Source organism: Tauraco erythrolophus, chromosome 17 (genome assembly GCF_009769465.1).
Source record: "Tauraco erythrolophus isolate bTauEry1 chromosome 17, bTauEry1.pri, whole genome shotgun sequence".
Taxonomy (NCBI): domain Eukaryota; kingdom Metazoa; phylum Chordata; class Aves; order Musophagiformes; family Musophagidae; genus Tauraco; species Tauraco erythrolophus.
Genome location: NC_141481.1, coordinates 10,845,179 through 10,859,153, shown reverse-complemented (window position 1 = coordinate 10,859,153; position 13,975 = coordinate 10,845,179). Strand labels below are relative to the sequence as shown.

Below are 13,975 nucleotides of genomic sequence, written 5' to 3'. Positions count from 1 at the left end.
CTCATTCAGCAAACAACAGTAACATTTTGTTAGTAGCTCTGGTAAAAGGTGAGTCTGAAAGAAGGCTGAATAATTAAGAAGAACATGAGATTGAAACATATTTGACTTTACTCACTGTTCTCGGAGAGCTCGACCATGTAGTAGAGAACAGGGCTGTTTCCATCAAAGGGACGCACCCAGGAGAGCATCACGCTGCGGCTGTATGAGGAATTCAGAGTGGCCAGAAGATTCTGAGGGGAATGAGGCAGCTCGCTGTTAAGGAAAAGAGAAAGAGAGGAAAAACAGCACAGAAAAATCAATCTACATTTCATTCAGCTACAGTCTTACAGGCAGTTAAAGGCATCCAACACCAGACTCATATGATGATAGATATAAAACTACCAGCAGCTACTGTACAATTAAATAAATGAAAGACATCTCTGAATTCTTCACAATTTTATTCTATTTGGAAAAAAAAAAAAAAAAAGCTGAAAGTCCCAAGGCTGATGCTTAGAACTGTTGATGGAAACGTTGCTAAATGTGGAAAAAAGCCAATTTTCAAACTGTTTTTGATTGAGACAAGTTGGTCAATAGATTTCCCCTCTCACTTTTTCCCCTTCTTACGACGATGTCCCAGCAATGTGACAGCAGTAATACATATCAACAGTAAAACACATGGGAGATATGATTTAACATGGAATTTTTCATACTCAAGGAAGCAGAAGACATTGACACTATCCATATAGAGCTACTAATCAAAATTACCATATGTATTCTTAGGCTACAGAACAGCTTGATTTACTCGCGGATTCAGGCTTATCCTGTCATGGGCAGAATCTTTCCTTCCTATAATAGGGATTTTTTTTGGAAGCACCCAACTAGAAAATGTAGTGAAAATGCCTGCAGAAACCGCATGGAAATACAAAATGAAACATTAAAAAACAAAAATAAAACAGCAGCTCAATTAAAACATGTAATTTCTCCACATTAAGGCAATTTGTGGAAAAACATTTCATTTGTACTCATTGGCTGAAAGTCTGAAGCTGCATGGTGCAGTGAGAAAACTAAATTCTGTTAAATCTCTTAAATGCTGATCTGCATTAAGTGATAAAGGCCCTTCAACCACTATAGTTGAGCCCAATTTCTGCTCCTTATCATCCTGGTTCCTAAGGAGGTCAAGGACCTGAGACAAAGAAGGAAAAGCAAGGAGGACCAGTTTTCACCCATTCAATCTACTGGTCCTCCCCAGGAAGATGGAGGACCCTTCCTCAGCAAGCACCACTGCTAATCTACTGTGGCCAGAGCAGAAAGCCACAAGGGTACTTCACATGCTTAATTTAAAAACGTAGTAATTTCTGGTTGTAATCTATCATGATACTGAAGATACAGTTATTTAAAAACCACGACTCCTTAGCCACTCATGAAAGTAAATGCAGACTCTGGCTTTAAGCCAGAACAATAAATACGTCCTGGATTTGGGTTTCTACTGGAAGATTGAGGAGCATATGGAGAGCCAGACAATAGCTTCACTATTTTTCTGTTAAAATTGCACACGCTTTTGTTCACATGTTCATGATGGCTACATGCTGTTAACGTCAAAAAAAAAAAAAAGGTTGATGGAAGAGCCAAGGAGTGGCTTGATAATGAGACAACACAAGTGGAAGACACTCATCTACCCACCTCTCTGTAGGCTAGGAGGGTTGACGCTTCCTTAGGCTAAACCCTGAGACGCAGAGTCTCCTCTCATCTCATTTGACTTTTAACACCTAACCTAATTAGCAGCAAGGTCACCCCAGGCTCTTTCTGTAGTAAACATGCAATGACACCTCAGGGCGTGATTCAGATCTTAACTTCATTAAATCACTCAAGACACCTTGGTTATGAGGAGCGTAGGCTGACTATGTTCTCACTTAGGTCTAGGCATGCACCAACCAAGCTCCAGACTTCCGACGCACGGACAGCTGAGACATGGCCCGTTTTAGGCTAAGAAGCAGCAGCAGGCACAGGAGTGAGTATGCATGGGCCTGACAGAAGCAGATTTTGAACAGAGCACTGCAAAACTTTGGATAAACAAGTTTAGGGAAGAAGAGGACCTCAAAAAAAAAAAAAAAAGCAGGAGGGCAGTCAGCCTGCAAGACTAAATGACAGAATAAGTCTGTGCTTTGAAAAGTGTGGAGTGGGGGTTTAAGACATGGCCATTTACCGAGGGACTACAGGAGTGTGCTACTTAATTTTGAATGAAACATTAAATTATAATAAACATTAAACCTCCACTACAATTTATCATTACGTCCCAAGCAAGCTGGTTGGAAAAGTGTTTTTGTGATTAAGCTGGCAAAGGAAATTACTGAAGGAAAGGGAGCGAAACGTCTTGTTGTGACATGGCTCACGGAAGTCCCAGTCCCCACTTCATTTATCACCAGCCCCTGTGGGGAAGAGCTCAGAGATGGGCTGTGGCTTCAGCTTCTTCCAGAAGACGATGCTCATCCAGGGAGCAGTGTAGGAGGGACAGCTGAGCGGGAGCTCACAGCAAACTTATCCCCATGTAACTCCTTTTCTGGGAACTAAATAAACACGCCTGGAATATATTAAGGGTATTTCCGGGATGTGCATTTACTAGTTGATCTTGTTTCCCCACATGTTTAAAAAGGGTTGAATTAACAGCTCATTCTAGGACAGAGGCTACATGACTTTACAGCTCAGTCTCTTTTCCTTAGGGTGCAAGTCTCAAAAGATTTTTTGGAGGAGGGCAGAAATTCCCTTTTTCCTGTTTTTTAAAGCACAAACTGAGTTTAAACAGGTTTGTTTTTTTTTTTTTTTTTGCTTAGGATTTGGGTTTAGTTGATTATTCTCTTAGATTGACACCAAATGGTCACTCAGTCAGCAACACTAAGGAAACGGGCGCTTTCTGTTTGGACAGAGATCGAGTAGCACGAGGTGCAGCAGCCACACAGTGCACCTATCTCCACTGATATCATATTCTTTAGCCATATACGTCCATACCCAACAGCAACAGATGGTGCTTACAGATTTAAATCCCTCAAGGCAGACATAACAAGTGCCTAAGAAACATACCTGGACAGAAATAAATATTTAAAACTACAAAGACATTTCAGCACAGAAGTGTACTTCTCTCTTTGCAGTATACAGAAGCAGAGATTAATAAATAGTAATTCTTACTTTAGCAAGCACTTACACTTTGTCTCCTTCTCATTTGCTACCAGATACTGTGTGGAAGGGAAGATAAATGAGACCTGTACCACCATCATGAATATTCACGTTCCCAAAAGAGATCATTGCTTCTTTTTTTCCTTTAAGAGAATTACTTTTCCTTGCTGCTAACGTCCAAGAAATCATTGCAGGGAATGACAATTTCAACGCTTCCTCAGGATGAGAAGGACCTCAGAGCAGAACTGCTCAACTTCTGATACACTAAGAAAGTGGATAAAATTTAGTACAATAATACCCAGGGCACAGAACAGCCCTTGACTGGACACTGGAAGTTTAATTCCAGCATTATCTTTCTTGGTTTTATTCACTGAAGCCCCAAACAGGAAACACATGAAGGTTTTTCAATATAGAATATCTTAAGCTCTCACTCCTCTAATGCTGAAGAGTTGCATGGAGGCAAGTTTTCCATAACTTACTTTGTATGATGGCAAAATATGTATACGGACACTTTTAAATCTGTATTTGATAGATAAGCCCAGGGTTAATGGCATAGCCACCAAGGTGACCTGAGGGGACTCTGACAAAGCAATTAAAATAGCGGATTTGCAAGAAAAGAACATGAAGTCATTGTGACAATCCAGGAAAGAAATATTAGCCAGTTGCAGATGATACATGTTCAAAACAGAAACCCTAATGTTCTGAGTCAGCTCATCACTGCCAGAGGGCAGCTGAAAAATTCACTCAGCAAACACAGAGTGTTTTATAAAATTAGCTAAAAGCAGACTATTTGCTGAGGGAAATAAACCAGACATGGTTTGGAGAGATTTCTGAGAAAAATGGTCCAACAGCAGGTAATTAGAGAGACTGTGACTGAAGAGGGGATTACTAAAAAGGCAAGGGAGATTAAACAAGTTTTCTTGTCAGTTTATAAAAAGCCCCGCTCCTATTTCATAAATGATTTCCTAAATCAGGTCCACCACACAAGTTTTACTCAGGAGCAGGTGGTTCATCTGCTGGACCCGATAACATGGTAAGAAGTTGAGGCAGGAAGCCTGAACAGCCACTCAGCCCTGATGGCTTTGCTCATAAAAGTTTATAATGTTTTAAATTAAGAAACGTGTCATCTGTTGTTCAGGACTTTCCAGTTTCTCTTGGAAAAGAATCCTCTCCAATTTCTAAACACAGGAAGGATTCTTGCAAGGTATTCATTAGTTTTGAGGCTTTCTCTCTCTCATAGGCCTACAACGAGGTGGATTTTTTGAAATTAAAGGCTTGCCACGTCCTAGAGCATGTAGATTTATTTCCCATTTCATTTTAGTGTCATCACAAGCTCAAATCTACAGACAACTTGAGAAAAGCTTTTGAATTTTATGCTTTCTTGTTCCTAAAAACACCTATATTTCTCATATATCTTCAATGATGAAGAGACACAATTGTATTTCTGAGTGTATTTCTAGGTGGTATTTCTCTTTTGAGTATCAAGTGCATTTAGACTCAGCAGTGAACCTTACTTCTCAGATGACATCTCAATAGAGAGCTTGGAAAAATAAATAGAAGCTTTCTTTCTAGGGAGGAAGGAATAATATATTTTCAAGTTTGACATCCTTCCTGTTTTCACTCCCTGCAGAAAGGAAAAGAGATGGGCTAGTGGAACCAAGAGATCTGGGATCCATATGAAGATAAGTTTGTAATGAGACATCATTTTGATTTGTTATTGGGAAGAAATTGGAAAAAGTAGCAATTACAAATACTCTAGTAAAAAGGGTATCAAAATTCATGTCTAAATGATTGACAAAGGCAATACTGTGCATTCTTGGCAACCCACTGGGTTTTATTATAAGTGGTTAGCTCCCCTCTCCTGCTTTTGAAGAAGACAGAATAATAATAGTTCTTTCTCTGGTGAAAGAGAACTGAAAGAAGATGAACTTGCTGCCAGGAATGAATTGCCTATTTTTGTATTACATTGTCCTCTCCATATTTTTGCATCGAGAAAGAGCCTAAAAGATTTTACTATATGTTGTGACATAACAGAGGCTTGTACAGGGCTTTGATTTTCCAACAATGCTGCATTACCATACTTTCCAGTCACATTCATACAACAAAGAGATTCTTTAGTATGGACTGCAGACAGGCTGATATTGAGCAGCAGGTATCATCAGGCATAGATAGTGGCAATTCTGCATATTTTATATACACTGAGAACCCTCAGGACACTTTGTGCTGGAATCGGCGCAGTTTCCCCTCAGGTGAGTGATACACTGTGATAACTCAGCTTATGTGGCTTTAGGAACAACTGTTTTTTCCTCTATACGTATTTCAGTACGGTATTTACAGGACTATAAAAGTAAGCTAAACGAAGCTGGGATGTTTCATAACAGATAATTATTTTCAGGATCAAATCCTATGACTTGAAGGAATACAAGAGAAGCACATGCTCATCATCAAAAGACCTGCAAAAATTTCTATATTTGCAGTCAAAAAGCTCTGCTAGGAGAAAAAAAAAAAAGGTAAGTAAAAAATTAAAATCTATCTCTTGCAGAAGAGAAGCATCACTTGCAAGTGTTCTACCTCGTGCAAATCAAATCAAGTGATGCACATGAAGAATAAACACATCTAGAGGGAAGACAAATGAATGGAATATCTTGACTAGCAATTAGTTTCTGTGCCCAAGTACCATCAGTGCAAAATTGATGAGCAAGGTAACCTTTGGCTGCACTTTAGCAAGTTCTTCATTAGTTTTCTGGCTTTCCTTTTCAAATATTTTATTTCTTCACAGACACGTTGAGAAAAATGATCCATCCTGCTTGCACCACCACCGTTTACCACGCTGTGCTATCAGTGTACGTTCTTCTAGCAAGAAACAGCACCTTTTCCCCCAAGCCTGTCTTCCGACAAGGGAAGACAATGGAAGAAAAAGTTTTCTTTCCTTCTTTTCACAGGTTGGAAAACCAGACCACTCCGAGATTCAATAACTGAAGGTCACCCTGAAGGTCAACGGCTTTGAATTGAATCAGTTTGAACCGAAATCAGTAACAAACTTATTTGTGCCTTTGGAAATTTCTCCTGACATGCCTAGAAGGTAGAGGAGGGACATGCTGGATCCTGGGGGAAAAAAGGTGGTGAGACAATTGGAGTTGTCAGATCAAGCTAGGTAGGCTACGATATTATCCGTTGGTAGACTGCTCCAGTCTGTAATTGGTTGAGAGGTCTCCTTTGAACATTTGTCTGACATTAGAGCTACTCAAGGCACTGAAGTGTAAGTGCTCATCGATGGGAATGTACATGCCCTGTTTGTTAATGTCCTGCACAAGAGAATTATCTGGGAGAACAGGGAATGTTATAGATCTGTCATTCCTACACGAGCTAGAATTTAATTTAAGCTTTGCTCCAGACATTTCCTTTCCACACATTTTCTTCTTCATTTCACTTCTGTTGTATCATGTATCTCTATTTCTCACAGATTTGTGCTGCTGAGCCAAACGATAATGATGAAAGCTGCAAAGGAATGCAATGTATTTTGGCATTATTGCACTACCTGCAGCACTACTTTGAAATAAAATGTCACAATTTAAGGTATGATTGAGTGACTTATCAGTTACTGAAGTCCTCTAAAAAAGTGGGTCTCATATATTTCTTTAATTCCTTCAGGAAAAACAGGTTTTAGGCGATCAGCAACAGAACACTGGAGGAAGCAGAGACATAGGATTAAGAGCCAGTCCCAGTGCATGGAGAGCCAGCCAACACAACTGGAACAAGCTGGGATGCAAGAAAGGCAGCCTCAGCAATGCACATGAGATGCGCCTCTCCCAGATAACTTCTAGCCCAGGCTTTATGGAGTATAAAACCATTCCTTACTGGTCAACGGGGAACTGCAAGTAAACACAGCTGCTGTGCTGTACTGGGTTGCATGGGGCATCTTTTGCCATTTAGGATTAAGAAATGGTGAGACTGCCGAAGTGTTTAGCAGATATTTATAGCTTTGCTTCAAAGTCCAGGTTTTAACATTCTTTTCAGTCTTTACTTTATAATTTGCTGCCCTCTATTCAAAAACCGCCTCAGAGAAAAGCAAGTATGGTTATATAGTAGCAATATATTTTGAATTGTCTTCTGCTCTTGGATTCAAACCAGCAGTAAAATGCACTCCGGGAGGAGAGCTGAGGAGTGCTTAATTAGAGGAAGAATGTATGACCACTCTCTGAAAATGGGCATCTGATCTAGCCTTGGCACTGTCAGAACAATGCTGTATCAAACAGCCCTCTGCATAGCAAATCTCAGAGGTGAACTCATTACACTGCCAACAGCAGAAGTTGCCATCTTCTCAGAGAGATCAGGCATGGCCAGCAGAAACAGATGCAATTTTAGTTAAATTAAAGCATGTGGCACTACTCAAATAAATAAATAAATAAAGAGTCTACATAAAACATTACCTTCTTATTCATTTGATCTGCTCCACACATGTACCAAACCCACAGTTGTTGCTTTTAGTAATAAAAATAAAATGGAAGTGCACTTCACCCCAGTGGAATGACAGAAATAGAAAACAAGGAACCCTGTAATGACACTTTTATAAACCTTTTCCAGAAATGAACTGCAGTTTAAACGTTTTCTTGTTTTTATTTTTAAAGATCCTTAGGAATAAAGAAAGGCATACATAAAAATATTTTTCCCCTGATAAACTATGTATAAAGAGAATGCAAGAGTAAGCAATGCCTGTCCAGGGACCAGCTATTCTGACATATGTTTAACAGAGAAAAAATACTAAAAGGAGGAAAACATTTTCTTAAAACCTTGGCATCACAGCGCAGCACCTGGGCTTTATGGGAAAGCCCTGAAGCATGAGATGACAGAAAGATTCAGGTTGGAAGGGACCTCAGGAGGTCTCTGGTCCAACCTCCTGCTCAAAGAAGGGTCATCCATGAGTTCAGACCAGTTTAACCAGTCTGGTCTTGAAAACTGGAGACAGTATTTCAGATGTAGATTACTAAGTGTCAAATAAAAGAGGGTAATCATGTCCATCAATCTACTGGGCTGGTGTTAACACTGCCCAGGATACTGTCAGCCTTTCTTGTTGCCAGGGCACACAGCTGGCTCATGTTCGGCTGCTGTCTACCAAGACCCCCAGTTTTTTTTCCAGCAGAACTGCGACCAGCCAGCCAGTGCCCAGACTGTATTACTGCAAAAAGTTATTCCTCTCCAGATGCAGACATTGCATTTGCCCATGTTGAATTTCATAAGGTTCCTGTTGGCCCATTTCTCAGCTTGTCTAGATCCCTCTGAATGGTGGTCCTGCTCTTGAATGTACCTCAAACTGCCCCATACCCATTTTTTGCCATCTACAAACTTGATGAGCATGCATTCCAACACTGCTGTCAGATCACTGATAACAATGCTGATTAGCACATGTCCAATTAGCCTCCCCTGCAGCAGCCCACTTGTTACTGGCTCCAGGCAGACTACAATCTCTTAGTCATTATCCCTTGAGCTCAATCACCCAACCAGACTGACATGTACACATGGTGATTTAGAGAGATGCAGTTACTTGGAAGTTGAAGCAGCATGGCTGCAAAAGGGAGGACACGTTTCAAGGCAATTTAATTAGGAATGAGCCAGGCTTAATTTCTACTAAAAAAATCCCACACCAAAAATCAAACTTTCAGACTCCCCAGATCTCCTACAATGAAATGCCAGAAAAATGCCCAAGGGTACCTGAAACCAAGCACAATGTATATTTAAGATGGAATACTCACATCACTTCTAGTCGAGCCATTCTGGAGTCATTTCCTCCAAAAGAAATGACCTCACAGGTGTAGTCTCCGATGTCACCTGACCACGTCTGGCTGATGAGGAGGGTTCCGTCCTTCTCTACTGTGATCCTGGAACTGCTGGATGGATTTATTATGACGCTATCCTTCTTCCAAACATACCTGAGTATTGCAATGCTTCAGTTAATAACTACTCACAAGGACTTCAAAGCAGATTTATTTGAACTGTGCAATAAGATATCAGCTTCTGTAATCACACATTAAAAATTACAGGCACCTACAAGTTACTTTCAGGACCAGTGTCTTTTACAAATTTTAGTTTTAGCTCAGTGATCAGAATAAGAAATGTAATTCATCCAAGTTACCACATTTTTTATAAACAATACTATATTTTTTAGACGGCAAAGGTGAAGTACTGACATCCAAATCCTAAAGTCCACCTTCATCAGCCTTTTAAATTAGAACTTCATACTCTGAAGTTAACAGCTGAGGGCTGGCCCACCTCTGCTAAGACTGTATCAACCTTAGATTGCCACAATCAGTAACATCTTAAACTGCTGTGACAAGGTTTACTAGAGCTTGTCCATTAAAACACACACATACCAACACGTTAGAGATGTGTATAAGCCCATGGTCTTACAATTAAGTACCTCTACATGAAATTTTTACACCTGTATTTCGTATTTCTCTTGACGAAGTTTTTTCTGCAGTTCACCCTTCTAGCACCCTCCAAGCTGTTCCTTGCATTTTGCTTCATTTGTGTTGCTTTCAGACTACATGAATTTTCATGGTAAATTTATTTCTAAATGGTGAGCTTCCTCTGAATGCCTTAGTGCCAATTTTAATAGTTTGGACAAATTCTACTTTCCTTTACACAGTTAAAGCAGAAGATAGCCCCTAGTTATTGAGTTATTTCCAAGAACAGGGGCATCTCTTGTGTTGCTTTCATGCACCCCAATGTAAACAATTCTGAAATCCTATTCCTTCTCTTTGGCTTTTACTCTCATTAAGAATCAGCTTCTGACAAGTTGGTTTTATTGATAGTGTATTAACCTTGACAGTAAAATCATGGAAGGCTATATTGAAGTCATGAAGTGGAACATAGCTCATTGTAAATAATACATAAGGCTGAAATGGAAGATGGGATTTATATGATTAATGATACAGTGTACAACCTTATAATGCAGTAATCAGGGGTCTGGTGTTAAAATCTGGGGTCCTGAAACTTTTCACCTAGTGTTATTAGTATAGCTTATAAAATTAAGCTTGGATAAACCCCACAAACGAGAACTGACACCACCAACCTGATTGAAATTCTAGGATCATGAGTCGCTTCACATCGCAGAGCAGCTGTGGTTCCTTTGATCACAGTGCTATCCTCAGGAGGGTGAACAATGAAAGTGCGATCTGAAAGGAATACAAGCCATAGTTCAGGTGAAATCACAGCATTTTGACTTGGGTATTCACTCAGAGAGCAGGCAACTGAACGCTCGTCAATCAAAGCAAGCAGGCCATTCCTCTCCAAGTCTTCGCTGCGAAGGGTCCCCCTCCCTCCAATGTCATTGTGTCAAGAAGAGGTGGTACGCTGTGGGGTGCAGAGAAGCAAAAGTAGCTGAGGGCATGAGTCTGAGGTGGCAGAGATCTGCGTAGGAAGAGTGCTAAAGCTGAACTAACTCTGACTTGCCTTGTGGTAAGCATCCAGCGACTCCCTGAAGCCATAAGGCAGCAAGTATGTTTGTAATGCGTTATGAACAAATCCAAACATGCATTGAGTCAGGAAAGAAGTCACACTGGAGCAGGGAAAACAAAACCAAAGGAAATCTATGCAAAGAATACACTAGAAGAATATCTAGAAACAGGAAAACTTAAATGGCACCCCACAGGAAAGAGGTTAAAGGAGGAGGAGCTTCTGGTAGTCTGAATTTTGCATAGAAGACAGATATGCTGTTTACTCAAATGTTTCAGAACATCTTTATTCAAGCACCTCCTGGAGACTCGGAACACAATAATTGCTGTAACTACAGCAACCAGATCTGGTGTGAAAGATCTCTATTATGCTTAACACACAGTAGCAGCAGCAGATAGCATCAGCTGAAGCAGGTAGACAACTAGGATGAGTATAGAAGATATGTGGATAATGTTAATCAGTCCCAAATCCCTACAGAGATAATCAGCGTCTATGGAGATCTCTCATACATGCACAAGAAGGAATCATCAGCAAAATCAAAAGCTAACTCTAATAGCGTGGAATTTTTAGCATTATTCCTGATGTACTTCTGTATGCCTTCTAGCTTTACAATGGTGCTGTGGCTACACAAGTATTAGGTTATATTCACTTTTCTTTTCCCCCTCCAATGCAGCACAATGAACAGGAACTATCTTAATACATATAAGAACTATGCCTTTGAGAATTAATAGGAAGAATCTCCTTTACTTGATCCATACGCCTGCATATCATTCAGTTTGTAACATCCTGATACATATACTCACTCTATACGTCAATAAGATATAAACATGATGGCCATAAGACACAAGTACATTACATTTACTGCCAGTGCTGTTTTCAGGTTTTCCCAAATTCAAAAGGAAAAACGTCGCTCATTTAACTTGCACAGTTTTGGGATTAACAAATGTCAAATATGCACCACACATCAGTATGATGATCAGTACTTCAAGTACAGGAAAGGAGAGTCACAACACTTCTGTATTTATCATCATCACCTTCGTCGGTTTTAATTATTTTTAATTCCAGCTCATGGATCATTATTTCCTACCTTTAGAAGCAAAACACACGTTACACTTAAATTTAACTCACTTAGCAGTAACACAGGTGAACCTGTTGGATCGGACTCTCTTCTCCAACAGAAAAAATGAAAAAATAGAGATCAAGGGCAGATGGTGAAGGACAAAATCACTTCCTGGGTTGCCCCGTGCCGTGCCAATCTGTAGCAAGAGACACTAGCTGAAATCTGCTGTACTTTGGTTTGGCTTCCAACAGTGCCCAAGGCCACAAAGAAATACAAAGGTATGAGGAAAATCATATCCATTGTAACTGTGGCTACAGCCTTAGTAACGGCATGGGCTGGTCTATACTGCCTGCACGCTCCGGGAGGCAGGAACCAACTGCAAATAGCCACATCTGCAAGTTAAAAGGTCTAATTTGCAATGCCAGATTCACCAAGGCAAAACCTGAGCATAATTGTAATTGTGATTGAAGCTCTATTTAAATACACTTCCTTTCACAAAATATAAAAGTTTATATGCATAATTTTACAAACAAAAAGGGTATTTGTGATAGGTTTCCTAAAATAGATACATTATTCCTAATAAATCATACAAGTATCTCTATTAACTAGAAAAGCATAATTACTTATGAAAATTTCCTGAGCGCACAACAAAAACTGATTAATACTTGATTAAAGTTAGACTTTAAACAAAGCATTATCCTTACTCCACACTGTCAGCATCACAAAAGCATTCAGAGCTCCTTCAGAGTTGACTGCACAGCACGTATAATTGCCGGCATCCTGAAGGAAAACGGGTGTTATCTGGAGCCCTCCAGATTCAAGAAGAATGAAGCGAGGAATCTGAACCGAGCCACTGGCTAAGATCTGGTTTCCTGAAACACAGAAGGGAAAACCAGCATGATTAGTGTCACGTAGACTGCACGGATTAAGCGCTGCAATTCCAGTTCTTCCCAAAGACTATTACAGCCTATCTGGGCCGCTGGCTCACAACAGCCCCACGACAAACCCTCTGCTCGCACAACCGGAGAAATGAAGAAATAGGCACTAAGTGGATCTGCAGAATCTCAGTGATAGGAATGGGCAAGAAAACATGGATTACAGTTTTTCCACAACAAGTTAAGAAATGGCTACCTTTCTTCCATGAGATAGCAGGTTTTGGAGCCCCTGAAACTTCACAGGTTAGCACTGCGGTCATTCCCTCCGTAACAGTGGTATCCTCTGGAGGCTGTATAAATGCTGGTTTAATGTCTAGAATCAAAAATTTAAAAAACTCAATGTATCAGCTATCAGAAAGATCTTTTACCTATTATGATGGACTCCTTTACATCCACTTTTATAGAGCTGATCATGGAGAAGGACATGACAATAATACATGAAAACCTTTCAGCAGTGACAGTAACCTTTCATTATGCATCTCCTAGGAATTGTCTAATTCAGTTTATTATCTCCATGGAAAATAAAAATCTATCAGTGCTTGTAAATGTACAAGTAAGACGGCTTACAGAAAAAGGAAGATAAAGCTCAAAATGAGTGTTTGGGGGGAAGTTGAGAAATCCAGATAAACAAAACTATTTTCTTTCATCTTCATAACAGAGTTCTTTAAGATGAAAAGCGACTTGAGAAAGGCATTAACTTTGAAACCTAAATGTCAGCCAAAAGAATTTAGAACCTGAGTCTCATCCAAGACATTTTCCAAGTTTCTTTCTCTCTTATTTTTCCCCAGTTGCATTTTATTGCATTTTTTTCCCCCCTGCAGTTTTCTAGATATATATGGAACTGGGGCTGATCTATTTTCTGAGGCCAGTAGGAATTCTGGTCAGTATGTATAAACTGCTCTTGGGCTAAAAATCAGCTTCCTGAAGAGGAGTTATCGTATTACAGAAATGCCTGTTAATAATCGCTTTTAAAAGAGACTACTAGGATTTGTAATTCTTCCATAGAGAAGGGTGTACTTCATTAACAAAACCATTTAATCAGACTATTTGGCTAAAAAAAGGACATTTAATTTGTATTACTTTCTTTCTCCTGTTAAATGTAGTTGTAGACAAAAGCCAGATAAAATGATACCATACACAAGAAGTAGTAGCTCAAATTCAGAGCAGAATTACATTAGAGCAGAACTAAATTATTTAAGTATAAAGGAAAGAGAAAAGTATTTCACAATTAACCTTTCTTTTCACTAAGTTCTCCTTTTGTAGTGTGAAATAGAAGAGTTCACCTCAAACCCCTAATGTCATGGAAAGTTTTTCTACAGGCTTCAGCAGATTGTGTTCAGGTCACAGAGGGCATTTTGGGGTACCTTACAGCTGGGGCAGC

General features: G+C 39.7%; 1 protein-coding gene across 1 annotated transcript in view; it reads right to left on the bottom strand.

Moving 5' to 3' along the window:
• SDK1 (sidekick cell adhesion molecule 1) overlaps window positions 1-13,975 on the bottom strand; it is a 402,092-nt gene that overhangs the window by 122,759 nt on the left and 265,358 nt on the right. Inside the window, exons 10-14 of the mRNA XM_086622010.1 lie at window positions 12,791-12,907; window positions 12,364-12,531; window positions 10,217-10,319; window positions 8,898-9,074; window positions 116-252 (exon numbers count right to left, since the gene is read on the bottom strand). Of these exons, the coding sequence (XP_086478136.1) occupies window positions 116-252; window positions 8,898-9,074; window positions 10,217-10,319; window positions 12,364-12,531; window positions 12,791-12,907 (702 nt within the window). The remainder of the gene's footprint in view (window positions 1-115; window positions 253-8,897; window positions 9,075-10,216; window positions 10,320-12,363; window positions 12,532-12,790; window positions 12,908-13,975) is intronic.